Source organism: Gekko japonicus, unplaced genomic scaffold (assembly GCF_001447785.1).
Source record: "Gekko japonicus isolate JY-2015 unplaced genomic scaffold, Gekko_japonicus_V1.1 scaffold109, whole genome shotgun sequence".
Classification (NCBI taxonomy): Eukaryota; Metazoa; Chordata; class Lepidosauria; order Squamata; family Gekkonidae; genus Gekko; species Gekko japonicus.
This window is the reverse complement of record NW_015164185.1, coordinates 1,237,545-1,255,550: the sequence shown is the minus strand read 5'-3', so window position 1 is coordinate 1,255,550 and position 18,006 is coordinate 1,237,545. Positions and strand designations below refer to the sequence as shown.

At 38.8% G+C, this 18,006-nt stretch overlaps 1 protein-coding gene across 1 annotated transcript; it reads left to right on the top strand.

Moving 5' to 3' along the window:
• Positions 1 to 23: 23 nt before the first annotated feature.
• CEP44 (centrosomal protein 44kDa) lies at positions 24 to 15,904 on the top strand. The gene is made up of 11 exons (XM_015408145.1): positions 24 to 181; positions 1,696 to 1,826; positions 2,511 to 2,658; positions 3,827 to 3,973; positions 9,592 to 9,699; positions 10,930 to 11,040; positions 12,078 to 12,290; positions 13,384 to 13,459; positions 14,750 to 14,874; positions 15,096 to 15,133; positions 15,720 to 15,904. Exons 2-11 carry the CDS (start codon positions 1,738 to 1,740, stop codon positions 15,766 to 15,768), a joined length of 1,104 nt encoding a protein of 367 aa, XP_015263631.1. The 5' UTR covers positions 24 to 181; positions 1,696 to 1,737; the 3' UTR covers positions 15,769 to 15,904.
• The last annotated feature ends 2,102 nt before the right edge of the window (positions 15,905 to 18,006 follow it).

The following is an 18,006-nucleotide window of genomic DNA, read 5'->3' as shown; positions in this document are numbered from 1 at the left end:
AGGTCTGCGTAGCGTGGAAAGCCCACCTTGAGGAGACGGGGCTGTCTTGGCGGACACAAGTAAACCTGCTGTTAGGAACTTTGCGTAATTTCTGGCGTTGCCGTGGTGGCTGAACGGAGGTTCATACAAATCGGAGAAGTTTCAGCCCCAGGAAAAGGCGGTTGCTTCAGGCATATCCAGGGTAAGATGTTGTGGAGATGATACTAATGGAATAATGGCAGAGGTTCCAGGGAGTCTAGAGCAAACTCCAAACACAAAAGCCGTGTGATGCTTTTTTAAAGAAAAAGTATGCAGTTAAAATAAAAGTATGCAAGCTTTCAACGTGTGCAGGATTTTTTTTTTTGGGGGGGGGATGTTTCAGCTCCTAGAGGTGGATTCCAGAGGGGCAGCTGTGGTAGTCAGTTGCAGCCAAAACAGTAAAGAGTTTATGGCCACTTTAAAGGCTGACACGTAGATTATACCATGAGCGTATAAAGAACATCCATAAGGCATCTCAAAGTTTATTTGTTGCTGTTGACCCATACAAAAATTCTGGATGCAGCAGCAGTGTAAAACACTTCTTAAATTAGATCCAGCCAAAATATCAATGGACAGTGTGCATTTTGAATCTGGCAGTGCTTAACATTAGATATTAAGTACAATAATAAGGGGGGAGCAGTGAAATATGTATTGGGATGAGAGATAGGCTTCAAGGCTGTGTTTGTAAAATCTTAATCAGGAATACAGGATGTGTTGCTGATTTAGTTGGATTACATGGTGGTGGAACAGGGAAGGAAAATATGACCACTCTTATCTTTCAGAACATGAAAGTTCATTACACTATTTACTCCAGTGTAAGACTAAGTTTTTCCCAAGGTATGTTACACAAAAACAAGAGGGAGTTGTTTTATATTAGCGTACAAGTTATAGGCTGTCCAGTTAACAAAACATGTTGTATAATTTTAGGGAGGGTCATCTTCCATTCATCGTCACCTACTTATTAAATACATGTCTCCCTAGCACTATGGGGGTGACACAGGTCTCTTTTAGCAGTTGAATATATCTCTATAGTCAGGGCTCTAGTCGGGGGGGGAGCTCTCAGGTACGGAGCTCCGGAAGAGAACCTCTAGGGGGCGGGGCGGTCACGTGGTGAAGCCCCGCCCCCTTCTTTACCCCGCCCTCTGCTTCGATCCTCATTCTGTTTGGGAATGAGGATGAAGCAGGAGGGTAAGTAGCCGGGCCTTCTGACACACTTCCGGTGATGTCAGGGGGTGTGGCCTTCTGTCACTTCCGGTGATGTCAGGGGGCGTGGCATATGCAAATAAGTTATGCTATTGAGTTATGCTAATGAGCTCCGGCAGCTCTTTTTCTACAACAAGACCCCTGTCTATAGTATAAGTTGTCTCAGAAGTAAATCCCACTGAGACCAATGAAACTTTTTCTTAGATGAGTGTGCTTTAAGTGCCAGTTTTTCCAGAGTCCAAAGTGGTGTTTGCAAGATGTCTCTCTAGATTTCACAAAGCATCTAAACATTGTTTAATAGAAAATATATCATGTGTCAATATTGTTGCTATCATATAGGAAGTGGATAGGATTTTTCATACCATGAGGCTTCAGTTGTTTTGTCCATTAAACTTTTATTAAAACTGTTATGTATCAGGAGACTGCTTGGGCCAAATCTTGCATTTGATTTTAAATTGCACTTCTCCATTCTAGTCCGCATTTAAAACACTCTCTGTGATCTGAAAGGATTATAATATGGCAACGGGAGACCTTAAAGGAAATTTGCGTAGAATAGAACAAGGACTTCGACTTTTAAACTATTCCAGAGATGTGGATTATACTGGGTAAGTGTTGGCATATTATATTTGATACACATTTTCTTTGGCTTCATAGAATTTAATGGGAAAGGTGTCTGCAGGTATTATAATGGAATAGACCAGTATGAAAAAGCTATGGAAATGTACAACAAAGCTAGCAGAGAAAGTATATACATTTTATGTATACTAGATAAAAATTAGCTGTTTGTGAAGGATGTTGAGTGCTTCATATTTATTAAGGTATTAAAACATTATACCCTACCTTTCCTTGTGGTTCAAGGTGGCTGAATCTGGGGAACAAATTGTCCTTGTTTGGGAAGGCTCTTATTAAAAATAGTGCTGCCTCCATTTCCGGTGGTTTTTAAATTAAATTAAAATAGGTACCAGTTAGTGATACTAAGCAGTCTCACACTGATATGGTAACATGATCATTGGAATGTGCTTTGCGGGCTTAAAGCCCCCTTCAAATGTGAGAGTAAATAGCAATATAGTAGAATCCTAGAATCACAGAGTTGGAAGGGGCCATACAGGCTATCTAGTCCAACCCCCTGCTCAATGCAGGATTAGCCTAGAGCATCCCTGACATGTGTTTGTCCGGCTGCCTCTTAAAGACTGCTAGTCTTTCAGTTATGAATAGATGTTCATTTTCACTGGTGTGGCAGGGTCTAACATTCTCTGCATCTTTACTACCTTATCTTTTCCCCACAATAGATTAGCAAAAGGTGATTCATCTGCATTTTTGCCCATCATCAGCTACTGCTTCACATCTTTCTCAACACATATAATGGAACTTCTGGTGGAACTGGATGTGGAACTTACGGCAAAGAATGATTTGCGCTTTATTGAAGCCACTTATAAGGTATCTATAAAAAAGTACATAAGAGGAAGATAGATCAAGTACACTAAGGAAATGCTGCTACGTGTCTCATCCTAACAAAAATGTTCAAAACTACATTAGGACTGCACACCAGTTTAAACATTCTAGTGCCATGCTCTTCATTGGTATGAACCTTTGTAGACAGCAGTTCATCAGATATATTGAATAGACAGAAGTGGAATGTTTCTGATTATTGTTATGGATATATACGCATGCGTTGAGGTATAGTAGATTTTTAAAAAAATTATTCACTATCCCTGCCTCTAGTGAATGATTTATATGACATATTGCCACAAAATACAGCATGTGATGACAACAGTAATCAGGAATTGAAAATGTCAGTATATTGTTGGTGGTCTTGTAGGCAGGTTCAATTATACTGGAAAAAATAGTGTTCCATATAAAGAATATAACTTCGATTGACTTACCTTTTAAACCAGAAGTCCTTTTATTGCAGCACTGGAAAAATTGAACATATAGTCCCACAAAGTGGTCCCTTGTTTGCTTGCTGTTAGCAGCAGTGCAAATTGCAATAGCCTCAAAGTGGCGTTCCAAGAAAGTTCCATCAATGTCTTTATAATTTGAGAAAATACGGGACCAATTCATAATGGGTAAAATAGCAGAAAGTCACAAACATAACATGTTAAGGGGAGATATCTCCGATTTTACAGAGATCTGGTTCCCAGTCTTGACATATTTTGCCTCATGTGAAATCATTCCTAACAGTGTTGAATATAAAAAAATTGTTTGTTTATTTATTTATTCAATTTATACCCTGCCCTCCCTGCGAGCGGGCTCAGGGCGGCTTACAATAGTGGCACCAGATGCCAATAAAACCTTCTGACATAATTATAATGTTTTAGTACTTGGCTGTTTATGTCCTAGTTGTTGACTTTTATGTTCCTATGCTGAGGTTGTTAGATTACTACCAACCAATATATTCATTATCGGCTATGATCCCCAGTGTAATCCCTTTTAGCTAATGTGTTGTTTTGATTTTTTGTATTCTGTTGATGCAACTTTGTTTTCTTTTTAAATTGTTTGTAATTGTATAATAAAATTAATAAAAAAGAAAGAAAATGTCAGTATGACACATATTTGTAGTGATTATGAAAGCTAATTCTCCCCCCCCCCCCAATGTGCTTTACAGCTTCTCCGGGATCATTTTCAATATAAACCAGTCTTAACAAAACACCAGTTTCTCCAGTACGGCTTTGCAGAAAGAAAAATGCAGATTGTTTGTGAAATTATTAGTTTGGTCCATAAAAAACACAAAGAATTAAGTAACATGAATAAGGTATCTTTTATTATTATATTCAAGAGGAACAAATACGGTTCTTTAATGTTACAGTGCATTTTGGAGGATGTAATTCTTACAGTTGTAAATGAAACCTGTCCTAGCTGGTAGAAGCTTCTGATATTTTGACAAATTCCAAATATGCAGGCTAAGCTTTTTTCCTTATCATAATCTGACTGAAATGCTGTGTTTATCGTTGCACAAAGCAAAAGATAACTCTCCTAAACTGATCTTATACCAGTAAAGTTGCTGCATAATAAATAACCCCTGCAAAAAAGAAACCAATAACACTTTTCGTTTTCTCTGTTATTTCCACTTCACTGTATCAAATGGAAACAATTCATGTGACCATTACTATGGGTTACATTTTTGTGAAATGTACACTATATATGTGTGTGTGTGTGTGTGTGTGTGTGTGTGTATTTTACTTGGCAGTTGACAGAGTTTCTTTAGGATTTCTGAATACAGCCATTATGCTATATTTGGTTCAATGGCAGTGAAAGCCGTTAAGAAGGATTTCTATGCGGCCTCCATTGCGTCTGCGAGTTCGCGACCAGCCCAATTATTTAGAACGATTCGGTCAATCACGATTCTGCCACAGGGCAGACCAAATAGTAGGGAATTGGGTATTGGCTGTGAGGCATTTGCAAGCTATTTCACAGATAAGATCGTGACACTCCACCAGGACCTCCCGACCGCAATTGAGACAGTAAAGGGACTGGAAGCCCTTGTCTGTCTTCAGGTTCAATATTGGACCACTTTGACCAGCTCTTCCAGGAGGAAGTTGACAGGATCTTGGCAGCAGTGAGGCTTACTACCTGTCTCCTTGACCCTTGCCCTTCCTGGCTGGTGAAAGCCTGTGGGGAGAGCATTCAGGTTCCCTTGGGGGAAATTGTCAACTTGTCCGTCTCCTCTGGGACTTTCCCAGGGTCTCTGAAGAAGGCAGTAGTTCGTCCGCTCTTGAAAAAGCCATCATTGGGCCCTGCGGTCCTGGCCAACTACTGCCCAGTATTAAATTTGCCATTTCTGGGTAAGGTAGTTGAGAGAGCAGTACCCGAACAACTCCAAGTTTTCCTGGAGGATGCTTCCATCCTTGATCTGTTCCAGTCCAGCTTCCGCCCTGGCCATAGGACAGAGACGGCTCTGGTCGCCCGTACAGATGATCTCTGTAGGCAGCTGGATCGGGGCGGTGCGGTGCTGCTGTTTTTATTAGAACTAACGGCAGCCACGACATATGGTAAAACGAACCCACCTTCTTTTCACATTTCCAACACTTATTTGAACATTTGTTATCATATTTCGCTAACCGTTCTGGTGTTATATACCACCTATAGAACATTTTATACATATTTTCTTTATAAGCTATAGCCTTTGTAATTTTTATATTTTTCTTCCACATTTGATCCCATTGTTCCAGGTCGATATTATGACCTATATTCTGAGCCCATTGGATCATATGTCCTTTAACTGTTTCCTCCACCATAATATCATTAAGTGGAAGCGTGTAGATCCTTTTAGTAAGTTTTTGATCAGTAGTTGTCATGATCTTTTCAATCTCTAATAAGTTGTCATAAAAGCCTATTTTCTTATCTTTAGCATATCTGGATTCTATTCGGGCTCTTTGCCACCACGATAAGTCCTTTAACGGTTTCAGTTCATCTTTGGAATCCAGGATATCCTGGTATCTTCTTGGTTTCCTCCTCCTTATAAATATTCGATAGCGTAATAGCTTCCAAAGGAGTGATCAATTTTGTATCAATAAAGATACTCGAAACCAATGTTGCTTAAAGTACTTTTGCGTACCTGCCTTCCCATACCATAAAACCGCATGCTATCCCAGCATCAAATCATGACCGTCCAACTTTAATATTCTCTGGTCATCTAAAATGACCCATTCTTTAATCCAAGCCAGTGCCACAGCTCTATACTATAACGTCCAGTTGGGTAGTCCAAAACCTCCCCTTTCTTTAAAGTCTTGTAAGGCCTTCAGTCTTATTCTGGGGTGCTTCCCTTGCCATATAAATTTCGATACCAACTGATCCAGATCTTTGAAGATTTTCTAGGATAGGAATTGTCTGGAACAGGAAAGTCCATCTTGGAAGTACATTCATTTTAATTAAGGCAATTTGGCCTATTAAAGATATCTAAGTTTTTCCATTTTTCTAAATCTTGCTTGGTTATCTTCAGCAGTTCTTACAAGTTGTTTTCTTGTAATGCACTGCATTTATTTGTCATCATAATTCCTAAATGTTGTCAAATCTTCTCTCTGACTCTGACTCTCCAAGGAATTTCTTTTAAGACATTAATTTCTGTCTTAGCCATCATGAATGGTGATGCATTCACTTCTCAATATCTTGTTTCTGACTGTCCTCTTGTGAAAGCGAATTTGGACCTCTCTTGGTAATTGAAATCTCCTTGTATATGCTGAATTCATTCTAAAAGCAACATCAATTTCTTGAGTAATCTTCTCCACTTCTTCCATGTTCATATGTTCAGCTAATAGTTTCGCCATTTTGTAAGGAAGGTCTTCATTCTTTTCTTCAGGCACATTTTGGAATCTTAATACAAAGGCAGCCCTTTCAGCCTGAAGTCTCGTGACATCTTGCTTCAAAGTAGATTGTCTCGCTTCTGTGTCTCGAATCTTAGTCTCCATTTCTTTTGTTTTGACTTCTATTTTTTCTGTTGTGGTATTCAGTTCAGTAATCTTTTGAGTATTGTCTGTTATTTGTTTTTGAAGTGCCTGCATACTTGTAGAAAATTTTTCAGTTATTTCATCGCGTTCTTAATGGGATCTACTGTTTCCGTAATGAAATTCAGAATTTCCTCCATTGTGATTTTGATTGGTTCAACTGCATCACTAATTGAACTTAAAATAGTCGCTTGGACCAACGCCTGCATCCCTTTTGTGCAGGCGCTGAAAATGTAGAAGTGGTAGAGCCAGAAATTCTTGGTGAAGGAGCTGGTGTTTTAATTGTTTTAATTTGCGTTGCTTGACCTGCCATCTTGAAGACACGTTAAGTAGATCTATTGGGTTAATTGCCCAAAATTTTTATTTCCCTTTAGCTCCAATACTTATTTTCTTTTCTTAACAATTGTTTTGGAACACCAAAAGTCTTTGGCTGACTGCCCAGATCTTGTTTTTAATAGCCAAGTTGATTGTTTAGAGTTTATCTCCACAAATATGCATCTCAAGGTCAATATCACTCACAACACCCCTCCAGCCTGTTGTTAATTCAAAGTCCAAATGTCTATGGGGGGGCAATTTTTCAAGCAATTAGTTGGTGCTCCACATTAATAAAGTTGCAGCTTTTCCCTGGAATCTCTTTCAGTTAATAGTTCATTTATAGTGGTAGTCTCCTTTATTATTTTTTTCCCAATCTATTTTATTTTATTTTTCTGAGACCCCCCAAAATTTTTTGTAAAGGGTTTCCTAATGTTCCAAACCCTGCCCCAGTTGGGGTAAGAATTGAGAGCATTGAAAAAGAGTCTCTACAGTCTCTGCAGACCATCAGTATATGCAGTTAGCCATCAACATGTAAAATAATCACTCACTTAGACTAGTTTCTCTTAAAGCATTGCCCTGTAGTGAAAAGTGAAAGTAAAGTTGTCTCTCTCTGTCTCTTTTCGTTGGCCACTTATGCCAGGGAGGAAAACTCCCACCTAAGCTTTTAATCTTTTCAGGGCTGTAGTTTTGACAGTTTGTTCTCTTTAAGCCCCAAAATAAAGTTTTTTACTCATGATAAGTCCAAGCGCTTATTTGGCAGTGTTTCTTATCCCCCCCTCAGCACAGGAAGCAACGGCTTCGCCCATAGATATGGGCTCCTCTTCTGATTGTGCGTTGGAGGCAATCCCTGGTTCTCCCCGTGAGTAGCCACAGCACAGGGGACCGGATCAAGCCTCTAGCTGCCCAATACCCCCTTCCCCGGGGGATTGGGGGGTCTCCAATGATTGGAAGATCCTTTAAACAAACCCAGAAGTGGCCGGTGCTCTCAAGAGCAACCGTCTCGTCGTGTTGCGGCTGTGTTCCTCCTTTTTTTTCTTAGATCTAACGGCAGCCTTCAACACGGTCGACTATGATCTGTTGACCCACCGCCTCGCCGACGTAGGAGTTCGGGGGACTGGCTTACAATGGTTCTCCTCCTTTCACCATGGTCGGGGACAGAGGGTGGCACTTGGTGAGAGGGTCTTCTCGCGATACCCACTTGGATGTGGAGTGCCGCAAGGGGCGATCCTCTCGCCAATGCTATTTAACATCCCCTCACCCAGTTAGCCAGGAGTTATGGGCTGGGTTGCCATCAATATGCGGATGACACCCAGCTCTACCTGTTAATGGATGGCCATCCATCTTCTGCCCCTGACACTCTGGCTGAGGCTCTGGAGGCTGTGGCTGGATGGTTGCAGGAGAGCCGGCCGAAGCTTAATCCATCGAAGACGGAGGTCCTGTACCTGGTTTGGGGGTGTTTGGATGTGGGTAGCAGACTCCTCGCACTGGAAGGGGGTGCCTTTGGTACCGGCCTAGAAAGTGAGGAGTTCAGGAGTAATACTGGATGCCTCTCTCTCTGTGGAGGCCCAGGTTACTGCAGTCGCCAGATCTGCATGTTTCCATCTTAGGCAGATAAGGCTGCTGAGACCATATCTCTCCCCACAGGACTTAGCTACAGTGATCCATGCAATGGTCACTACATAGAGCAAGTTGCATGATTACTGCAACTGGCTCTGTGTAGGCTGACCCTTGAGGCTGACCCAGAAATTACAGCTGGTGCAAAATGTGGCAGTGTGCCTGCTGACATCGACGTCTCTGAAGGCTCACATCCGGCAGGTGCTCTGCCAATTGTATTGGTTGCCAGTTGACTTCTGGATTCGCTTCAAGGTGCTGGTAATTACCTTCAAAGCTTTATACTGCCTGGGACCCACATATCGGAGGGACCGCCTCTTTCCATATATGCCCCGAAGAGCATTACGCTCACGCTGCATGGATAAACATCTGGTTGTCCCTGGCCCAAAGGACGTCTGTCTTACCTCAACCAGGGCCAAGGCCTTTTCTGCCCTGGCCCCTGCCTGGTGGAACATGCTCCCAGTCGAGATTAGGGCCCTGCGGGATCTTCTTCAATACCGCAGGGCCAGTAAGACGAAGCTCTTCTGCCAGGCCTTTGGCTGAGGCAGCGGACGTCTCTATATGGCCTCCCTGAGGTGGTTGTCACCTATCCACCTATCCATCTGTTAACCCAAATAATTTGCTAAAGAACCATACAACCAGTGACTGTCAGAAGTGTGATTGGGTTTTAATGTTTATTATTGTTTAAATTACTAACTTATTTAATTTTAATCGTATTCATTGTCCTGTTTTTACAATGTTACCCGCCCTGAGCCCGCTTGCGGGATGGGCGGGCTATAAATACAAATAATAAGTAAAGAAAATAAATTTGAAGTTCCTGAAAAGTTACTTACGTGGGCCACTTGCTACAATTAGCTAGGCTATTTTGTCTGCATAGCATTTGCTTAGGAATACTTTGCTTCACCTTACTGCTTTGGCAGTATGTCCTGTTGGAGCACATTTTGTGCTGTATAAACAGGAAAATGCTGGCATCACCAACAGTGAGGCTTCTGTTGTTTTATAGGTGAAATCCCAAACAAGAAAGAACATCCATGTTATTAAGCATGAATCACAAGCAAGCAGTTCACATCTTCTTGGTTCTATATGTGACAATGCTATGAACTTTCAGCAGGTAGGATTGTTTTAGATGAGGAATTACCATTCAGCAGAAAAATGTGATTCTTAGGCAGATACACTTTATGTTATATGAAAATAATTAAAAATGGCTTCTACTAATCATATTTAAAGAAAATGGTTGAATTCAAGCAAATGCTTAATAGAGAAACATGGCCATTAATATAAATTTTCAGATTGATAAAATTAGTGCCCTGAATCTAAGGTAACATAAGCTAGTTGTGGCAGATAAACTTAATGTTGGCTAGTTTTTAAGAAAATCCTTTATCAGTGAACATATCAGAGTTACTCCTCTAAAGAAGTTCTAGGAACACAGACCATCAGACCAGAGGTTCTTACAGTTCTGCAGTGTGCTTTTAACAGTGATAGAAGTCTTACTGAGTACATTGGTCGGGAAGATGCTTACCAAATGGTAAAGTGGTTTCTACCTTATCAGCAGCTCTTAGTGTATTCAGCTTGGCAAGCCTGTTGTTTCATAGTTACTTGTCAGTGTGCAGCTGCTTTTCTAGTCATACAAGGTCTCTAAAGCTTGATTCAGAGATCTGCTGAAAGGGCATTTCACTCTGTGTACATGTTCCAAGCTTTTGGACAGGAGTGTTTCTTTACCACATCCCCAAGAGCTCTTAACATGTGCAGTTTGTACACAGTGACTTTTTTGCTGCAAATGGATTCTTTCTCACTGGATCAAGATATTAGTACAGCAGTTGCCAAATGAAAAGCATTGCTGCCACAGCATAATTTTTGTGTGGCATGATTTTTGTTTTATCTGGAATACACAGCTCTAAATCTCACCTCCACTCCCCCAAGCAGCTTGGCTAGGGAAGATTCTTGAATTGGTATTGTGTTATTTAATTGTGTGTGTGTGTATATACACACATACAAAAAACCCCCCCCCCATTTCTTTGGTTTCTTGCACTGCTTATTACAAGCCCTGTTAGTGTACTTTGGTGTACTGTTTTCAGAGTCCATCAAAATTGGGATGACACAGATTTAAAAAGATGAGAGGGCCTGACTTGGCATTAAGGCTTTGGGGCTGATTGTCATGTTATATTTTTACCTTTATTTTTGCTTTTCAAACAAATTGTAAAGGTTTTCTGTATCAGGTGTATTCCATGGCCATTAACATCAAAGGTGTTTTCCCACTAAATTCAGTGATTATTTAGATGAGCTCTTAAACTTTTCCGCTGTTACATTGTGTGACATTTTGTTTTGTTGTTTACATGCAAAGAAACCTCAAATAGAACGCCATGTGAGTACATGTAATACATGTTCCCCAAAGGATGTAGTCAGTGAAGTACTTCATGAAGAAACTGATATTTCCTACAATTCACATGAACAAGTAAGGCCATTAAGTTGCTTCACCCATTTTCTGCCTGGTTTTATTTTCCACTTTGTTCTTTAAAAAACCTTTACCCTGATCTTTCCATGAAAGCTGATTTTGACTCATCTTTTTCCTTGTACAGTTTTCTTTGTCCTGCCCATTCCCACCCACATCCAGCTCACTTTTCAATTATTGGACTGTGGTCATTGTCAAACTGCTCCCTCTCCTCCCCCTCAAAGATGAGTGGTTTCTGGGGTTATTTAAGGATCTAAAATATCAATAGAGATGTAGTGCGGTAATGAAAGTTTAAGGAGGTCCTCTGAAGTCCCAGTTTTCATTTTGTTAAAAAATAAATCTCTAGATTCTTACCTCATGGAGGTATAAGATAAAAGGTATATCTTTGCAAGGGAAGGGCATAGAGACTTTTTTAGAAAATGAAAGCTGGGAATTCAGAGAACCTGCTAGTAATGATAGTTTAACCACTATATCATGGCCTTAAAAAAAGGGGGTTGCTGTGATGCCACTAATAATGACAGCACCCTCCTGTGAAAAATATGATTATTTAAACCATGTGCAGAAATAAATTAACCACTACTGTCAAAATGCATGGGGAAGGCACATGTGCAGAAGAACCATGCCTAAACCAATTCCAGTGCTTGTGGATCGACTCCCCAGAAAATAAGGACCAAATCGAGCCTGTGGAAAAGCCCGTGAGCATAGTCTTTCCCCTGTTTTTCCCCTTTCTCTATTCTATCTAGTAAGGATAATAGATGATTCTTGTACAGATAAGCAACTGAAACAAGTGAAAATGTTTTTCCAGAATCTCAAATGATTCCATGGCTGAACTGGCATATTCATTAATTTCCCTATCGTTAAACTGCATTGGATTGCATGAAGTTAATGAAGGCTGTCCTTAATCTAGTAATTTCTAGAAAAGACTAATGAATTTAATTCATAATGGAATAACATAAAAACCAAGTTGGGAATCAACCTTTACTCTTGAGCAACACTACATAGTTACATAAACTGTTTTTTGCCTTCCATCTTATTTGCAGCTCTTAGAAGATAATGATGATCAAATGAAAGAATTAAAAAGCCAACTTGCTGAACTGCAGGAAAAAGTTAATAAACTGAATTGGATAGAAGAGAAGTTGATAGTTTTAGAAGAGAAACTGCAGGGTAAAGTGATTATAGATGAGAGAGACTGGAATAATCTATTGAGCCGCGTCTTGCTCCTTGAAACACAACTATTACTGCAACCAGAAAAGGTACATTTATTATTCAATTTTCAGAAAACAATACTAATGGGACATTTTTATATCACTGTTTCTGATTTAAAGTGGATATATAGGTATGTATTAGTCTCACAAGCAATGCAGAGTGATCATATTTAGTTTTTCATATTCCTAAACACAATGATTTTTTTTGCAAAAGAGAGTAGGTGTTTTCTCAATCCCTTTAAGTTACATTTTTGAATAATGGGTATTCTCAGGATGAACTTTTGAGAAGTGTGGGAAATGGTTTTTTTTGCTATGGCTACAATTTACTAAGGTACAAATTTGTTGGTAATGCATTTGAACGGGAAAAAATATTTCATGTTAGTGCTTGCCACAGTACCATGTACCATATTTAAAAGTTCAGTCCAAGTTAACAAAGATATTTTTCTTTCTCTATTATGTATTTCCTGTTCTTGACTAATTTACGTAAATACTGTACAATATTGTGGAATGGTTTGGATTATCTAGCAACTCTTTAAAATGCTGAACTTCACTTTGACTAGTATCAGTGGTATAGTGTATAAATTACTGATGGTGTGACATAATTAAAATACCTTATATGAACAGAGAATAACCAGTTACTGCTTTGGAACAGACTATTTGGTTGGTGTCGAGTATAATGTGATTTGTAAAAATATTGGTTCAGTACAGGTTGATCCTTCAGAGGTTCAGAAATGTACTGGCAGGCTCACAGGCTCTATTAATGGCTCTAACTATAGTCAACCAGTTCAGACGTCATAGCAAACTATATCAGAAGAAACAAATAAATGAAGAATGCAATTGACAAGAAAGGGTTTGTGTGTAAGACTGTAGCCTGTTCCTGATCCTCCCAATCTTTGGTCAGAGGATCCAGACATGATGGCTGAACTGAGCCATTGTCCGCTGCGGGATATATTAGTAGTAATGTAATAGGGAGTGTTATGGGTGGATATTATCCATTCATTCAAAGACAGTAAGTACGGTCCTATGCAGAGTTGCTCCAAATTGGTAACTTTGTAAAACAGCTTGCAATGCAAATCCCAGAATGCCAGCTACTATATTGTAAAACTGACTTATAAATGGCAAAATATATCTTCAATTTTAGATCAGTTTACCCACAGAATCTAATAACATGAATGAAGAAAATACCTCTAACATACATATGACGCCAGTTTCTCCAGGTGAGTATTTCATTTAGTGTTGGCATTATTTGGGGTCTTCTGAATGCTCAAACTGCCGTTTCAACAACTGAGATTGTTTAGATGCAGTAGATCTTTGTACCAACAAAAGTGATTGGTTTGTCACTGCAGTTTTATTTTTTATCTGTTCTTTTTTGTACGTGTTCAGTGTTGCACACAAAGAACATTGCTCTACTATCAATATAAAACTTAATATGTAGGATGGGTTTACTTTAGTTTTAGTATTTTTTTCCATTTGTTAGAGACTGAGTTTTAAAAAGGGGCTTTCAAAGTTATGTTAATGAAGGCTGGTCAAATTATTTTTAAGTAGCTTATCAGTGCTGACAAGGAGTCTTTACGGTAATTTTATCATTTCCTTTTTTAGGAAGGACCCTAGTCAAAATCTTCAGTAGCAAATTATTTTTTTATCATCTGGCGGGGCGGGGTATAAACAAAATCAAATAAATAAATAAACTTAAACATTGTAGTTCTTAGTTCTCCAACCTCTTACCTGAAGATCTGTAAGCTATACATTTACAACTTTCTTACACCCCACTTAGATTTGCAGCACAACCAGAAAAAGTCACTACAGCTTCACTCATCTTCTCCAAAGCCTGTTTTTAACTGTATGGTGGTTAAGCTACACGTTTCTTCCTATTGGTAAAGTCTTTTATAGCATGTGCAAGTTGGGGTTGATTTATTCTATGATATGCTGGTGACAGGCTCAAAGATAATAAAGTAATATCTTTGGTGTTTATTACTTTATTATTTATTAAATATTTGTTACTGTAAAGTAATTTTGTGCGTGTGTTTTAAATATTGACCCAAATAGCTGCTCTGCCCTTTATAGGCATTTCTGTCATTTTTTAATGGAAGGCTTTTCTGTTTGCTTATTAAAAATGCTTTAAGGTAATGTTGTCAAGCTCTACCTAATGGTGGAATTTAAAAAGGGCTTGGCATATGCCTCATGTCTGGGGTGCAATTCATGTTTTATACCAGTTTTTGCTGAATGAGCATTGACTCTAAGGTCTTAGAAAAGACCTGCAAGGAATGATATTTTGGCCAGTGGCAGTTTCCAAAAAGCTTTCATTGGTGGTGATCAGAAGGTTGTTTTGTGTCGTTTCAGAATAGTACAGGATATTGGTAATAATTAAAAATTCATTGTGGTTGTGTAATAGTTCCCTATAAATATGTGTTGTTGGTATCTTCTGTAAATTAAACTGGGTGATGGCTGACCTGTTGTGTGAGAGCAAAAAGGCAAAGGTGATCTTTAAAATGAATGCTTCTTCACAGATAAAGGGAAGGAGGAACTGCCAGAGAGTCTTCACCACTCATCTGGATATAGTTCACTGATATCTTCAGACCCATCTCCCAAAGCCATGGTTGTTAATAATCATGATTTATCCAAGGCTTCAAAGGTCAGTTAAAACTAATGCCTAGTCTGAATATCTGTAGGATTTTTATTTTTTTTTTGGTCTTTGGTTGTTTTGAGGGCTGGAGAGAACAGCAAAACTTTATCTTGAAAAGTCTGTTAAAATAAGTTCCATGCATACAAATTCACTGTGTTTGTGCATGTACCAAAACTTTGAAATATATGGCCTATGAAGAATGAATGGAACCTGTTGCTTTTAAATTGCAGGAGACAACAATACAAAGAATGGAACGAATAAACAAAATGTAAGTAAAAGGAAAAAAGCAGGATGAATTCATTTCTCTGTAGGGAATGGCTTTGGTTTAAATGTATGTAGAAAGTACATACGTTCTCCAAACCACAAAGATCCTTGCATCTTAAGATTTATTGTTCCTACTGGATAATAAATCTATATACAGTCCTATGTTTGTGGGATGACTATAGGTGTGTTTAGTGGCTGTTCTTGAGATGAGTGCTAATTTACTTTAAGAGTTTTAGGTTATCTAGTTTGCTGAAGATAATGATTCTGTTCAAATTTTTAGCTCTTGCATAAAGAAAAATGTGATGATTTCCATTACTTGGAAGTAATTGTATCTTGTTGCAGTTTTCCACTTCTAGTGTCATTCTATTTCAACAGTAATCATCAATAATTCAGTCTTTTAAAAAGTGTTCTGTACAAAACGTTTACGATTAAACTTGAAAACTGGACTGTTTCTTCTCTCCACTATGTACAGGTTGTCATTTAAAACTAGCGAGTCTTCCCTATGTACTGGAAAAAATGGTGCTTACTTAATTTTATTATTCAATAAGAAAATATTTTTGTTTAGCCTGTTTAACCTATAATATTTTTAGGATTGAAGAAACGTCAGAGTTGTTGAAGACCTCAAGCAGCACCTCCTAGAGTAGTCTGCCCTACACTGCCAGATAGCTGAAAGCAATTATGTATATGTGTAAAATTTTTAGACCTACTTGAATCCTTTTGCGATTTGTCTTGACCCAAATTATTTGCAAATGATGCATTTTTATGAAAAATAAACATTTTATGATACCATCGTCATTGCCATAATTTTCACCTTCCAATTATTTTCGATGCAGGTAACCTCTGTGGTTGTAGGAAAGCTGTTCCTGTTCTTGAAGTGCATTTTTTGTATTGACATTTGTTGGCACTGGGCTAAGTAATATGTTTTTTAAAGTGCAGGCTTGAGGACCATGGTTTATATCCTGTTGGAAACACTCCAGCTGGGACTTGCATATTGCACCCAAGAGAATTGCTTACATACCATCCTGCCATCTGTAAAATCGTACAAGCCTTAATGAAAAGCCAAGTACACAGGTTGTAAATGTGTGCTCTTTCTAGGTTTTTTGTTTGTTTTTAAATATATATTTTGTTTGTCCTTGGTCAGAAAGCACCAAATGCATAGTAGCTTCCATTGATTTTGACAGTGAAGGCCATTTTGATTTGAAACATTAAAACATATGTAGGTCCACAGGCTCAGACTAGGAAATGTGTTGAGCGTTTTAGTGCTGTATTACCTGACACGTTTTAAGACCAGCAGCACAGATGGAGGCCATCCAGTCTGTATAGTAAGATACATAGCAGTTTTATGATTTGAGGCCAATGACTCTTTGGAGACAAAAGTATCTGTAAAACAGCCATAAATATGATATAATCAAATAAAGAATAGATGGTGGCAGAGAAAGCCACTTCAGCTATTTAGATTTCTAAATGGCTGCATACTAACCTGTGTTGCAGAGGGAACTTTTTAATCAACCAGATTAACTTTAATTCTGTCTATTCATACGATAAGATCCTTCAGTAACATTGTAATATCATTTGACATCAAAAGGGTTTTAATAGCTTGGTTTGCAGATGATGCGAGAACAGCTGTTTCTATTTTGTTGTAAAACATGATTTATTTTGTAACCTTGTGTCTCTTTCTAAAAATGAATGTGAGCTATGCTGGCTCGTTTTAACAAGAGCACAGAACATCAGCAATAAAATATTTAACAGAAAATTCTTGCAAAACAATGGAACAAATGCCCATTCTATTAGAAGACATTCATATTCCCAATATAAGAACTGTCAAAGGAAGCCTTTCATGTTTAGGGCTACTTGTATCTCACAACGTTCTATAGCAATGAGCAGCATATGTTAGTTCTGTAAGTGCGGACTTTTATTTCTTGTGCCTGGTCCCTACCAACATCAGTTGATAAAATACTTTTGTAGATTTTTAAAAAGGTAAATATTTTTTCTCTATTTTCCCACCCTCCAGTCATAGACTTCTTTGGTAAAGAACAATTTCAGTTTCCTTTTCTATAGTATCCTTTCTACAACATTCTCTTAGTTAAAGGGTCAGGATTCCATGTAACATTCTAGTATGGGTTGTTGCTGAGGAAGCGAGGGGAAATAAAAGGTTTGTGGCTGTAACGTTTGCCAATATTTTTGTGGTCCTTTGTCCCTTTCTTATTTTAGGCACTGGTTAACTAGGGGAGTTTTGGTAGTGTTTCTTTGGAGTAGTTCTGGACAGAGATCTTCAATAGAGGGAAACTCATGAGTACAACAACTTTATAGATATTGAGGTGAAAGTATAGTTTCTATTGATACTTTAGTTTAATATAAATGACAGACTTTATAATAGAGAACATTACGCAGACATCATCATGTTGTTCCCACTTTTATGTGACCCTTCCCCTCTCAGGGTTCATAATATAGCTCCTCTCCCTTGAGGTGAATGTTTTGTATTCTCCAGTCTGGCCTCTTGGCTACAGACTCACTCAGAGAACCACACTAATCCTTTTCCCTAGGGATCCTTTTTTGGGTTGTCGCCCTCACAAGCCCCCTCATCCACATGCACTCTTTTTCTCTGTCCTTTTTCCCCCCCCAACCACCCACTGGCCATCTTGGCAGTTTAGAATAATTTTTCTCTATTCCACACCTTCCCCTCTGCTCTGTTTGTCACAGAGATTAACCCTTTCTTCAGGCTATACCTTTTGGATTCATTACTAGTGGCCTTTACACATGCACCTCTTGACCCAGGTCGCAGGATCTTGCAGCTCATGTATGCACAAGGGTGCTTGGAAGTGATATTTAGGGAAATGAGGCAACTCTAATTTAATAGAGTGATTTTTATTGACTACA